Genomic DNA, 2,008 nt, shown 5'->3' with positions numbered 1-2,008 from the left:
TTAGCCCACAGCACGTCATCTGGTCAGAGTATTTAGGTGTTTTCTACAGTTGTCAGGCCCGGGTGTAGCTAATGTTATTAAACTAAAGAATACGACTAATCTCAGGTGATTTGTGATTTAGCAAGAGATGCAATTATGTTTTCAGATTGGGTAAAATTGGTTTGCTAAATCCATTTGCATATTAAATTATTTGAAAACTGCATTTTATGTTTTTTTTTTCATGTTACATTCAATTTAAAAATGAAACTCTAAAGGTGCATGCAATTCAGCACATAACGGGGCAAATCCTTTTTTTATGGGAACGTATATAAATAGTGCTAAAAACAGGGGCTAAAAAAAGCTTTTTTTCTGGAAAAAGAAAGTCTTCTTGAATGGTTGTAACTTGACACTTTCTGGGCTGCGGTTTTGGCAAGCAGGCCAGATGAGAAGATAGAAATCAGTGTGTCTGTGCCGTCTTTCATCTTGTAGATCCACGTTCCTCTGAGGTGCTGATCTACTAGCTGAGGATTTCCTTAAACAAGGTAAGGCAGCATTACCTTAAAACACGTTTTCACCTCTCTCTTGTGTAAATGACATTCATTCAGCATCACCAAAAAAGAAAAAAAAAATCCAGATGTGGATGAAAATGATGGTGAATCAGTTTTGACAAAAGTTGCACGTCTTTGCATTGAGATTTGAGTTATTTAGCAGCTTTTCTCATTGATAGTTTATGAGAGGCTTTTGGTGAACATGAACATCCTGCAAGTCCTTGGCATCCTGCAGCTGGTTGTTCCTGCTTTTACAGTGAGTCTCATTTTTTAACATGTTTTATTAAATACATCTAACTGCATGTTTGAGTCAATAATAATTCTTCATACAGTTCATAGTAAACTGAAAAAAAAATAAACCTAGCACTTATGGACTACTTTTAAAAAAAATTAAAATAAAGCAGTATGAGTAGTGTTGTTTTCATGTGAAGTTTTAAATTGCAGAATAAGAATTATGACTTGATTTGTTGTATTTTTGTACTTACAACCAGGTACTGCTAGTTATCTCCACACTAAGACAAAAGGTATTGTGCGGCTTAAAGAAAAAAACAATGTCTGATCACTGCTAATGTCAGTGACATGCTACCTTCATCCATCCATCCATCCATCCATCCATCCATCCATCCATCCATCCATCCATCCATCCATCCATCCATCCATCCATCCATCCATCTGCAGATAAAAGCCACATTGACACGGGGAGAACGTCTTCTACCTGTCAATAAGACCAAATTTGGGTAGCATTCAGCTGCTACAAACCAAAGCATCACCATTCAATATTACTAGTCAGCTAGTCTACATTTTGTGAATCTTTTAAGCTTAAGTTCCCTTTTATTCAGACCTGTTCAGATTCAGGGTTACTTCTACAAACAGTATTAATTTGTCTAGACAAGGTTTTGTTTTCCCTCAAACCTTCGCAGTCTAAAATATCCTGGAGAATAAGACAGTTTCACAAAGGAAAACAAAAGTGACAATTTTACTCAAATATTTTACTTGTACTTTAAGTTTTTAGAGTAAAGTGTGCTTTTGCTGTCATCACAAAAAATGATTGTGATTATATGCCAAGGAGCGAGTTTGTATATTCATTATGCAACACACAGGGGTTGGTTTGTGGTTTCAAGATCCAGCATCTATTTTAGTCTCATTGTGCTCTCACACTTTGGCCTGTTGGTTTGAGGCGGCTTGGATTTGGTGCGAGGAAAGCAGCATGTGGCCCAGAGGCGGCACGAAAACCCTATTTTTTTTTTTTTTTTTTTCGAAATGTAACTGCATTTCCATTTTTTATTTATGCATTCATTTTGGCAGGTGACACAGCCGGTAAATGACTACTGGGGAGAGTTTGGGCCCTATGGCCCTTGCAGCCGAACCTGCGGCACCGGAGTGGCAATGAGAACCAGGAGATGTATTACTTCAAGGTAGGATATTTAAACGCTCATAGTGAGACTAATATAATATAATATAATATAATATAATTTTTTTCT

The 2,008-nt window shown here is 36.8% G+C and overlaps 1 protein-coding gene across 1 annotated transcript in view; it reads left to right on the top strand.

The window, feature by feature from the left end:
* Positions 1-454: 454 nt before the first annotated feature.
* The window catches only part of paplnb (papilin b, proteoglycan-like sulfated glycoprotein), an 8,447-nt gene continuing 6,893 nt past the window's right edge, over positions 455-2,008 (top strand). The window contains exons 1-3 of the mRNA XM_007546709.2: positions 455-521; positions 707-783; positions 1,833-1,942. Coding sequence (XP_007546771.1) covers positions 730-783; positions 1,833-1,942 — 164 coding nt within the window. The 5' untranslated portion in view covers positions 455-521; positions 707-729. The remainder of the gene's footprint in view (positions 522-706; positions 784-1,832; positions 1,943-2,008) is intronic.

The sequence above is a fragment of the Poecilia formosa genome, unplaced genomic scaffold, assembly GCF_000485575.1.
Source record: "Poecilia formosa unplaced genomic scaffold, Poecilia_formosa-5.1.2 Scaffold1, whole genome shotgun sequence".
NCBI lineage: Eukaryota > Metazoa > Chordata > Actinopteri > Cyprinodontiformes > Poeciliidae > Poecilia > Poecilia formosa.
The sequence above is the reverse complement of the archived record's forward strand: the minus strand, read 5'-3'. Positions and strand labels throughout refer to the sequence as shown.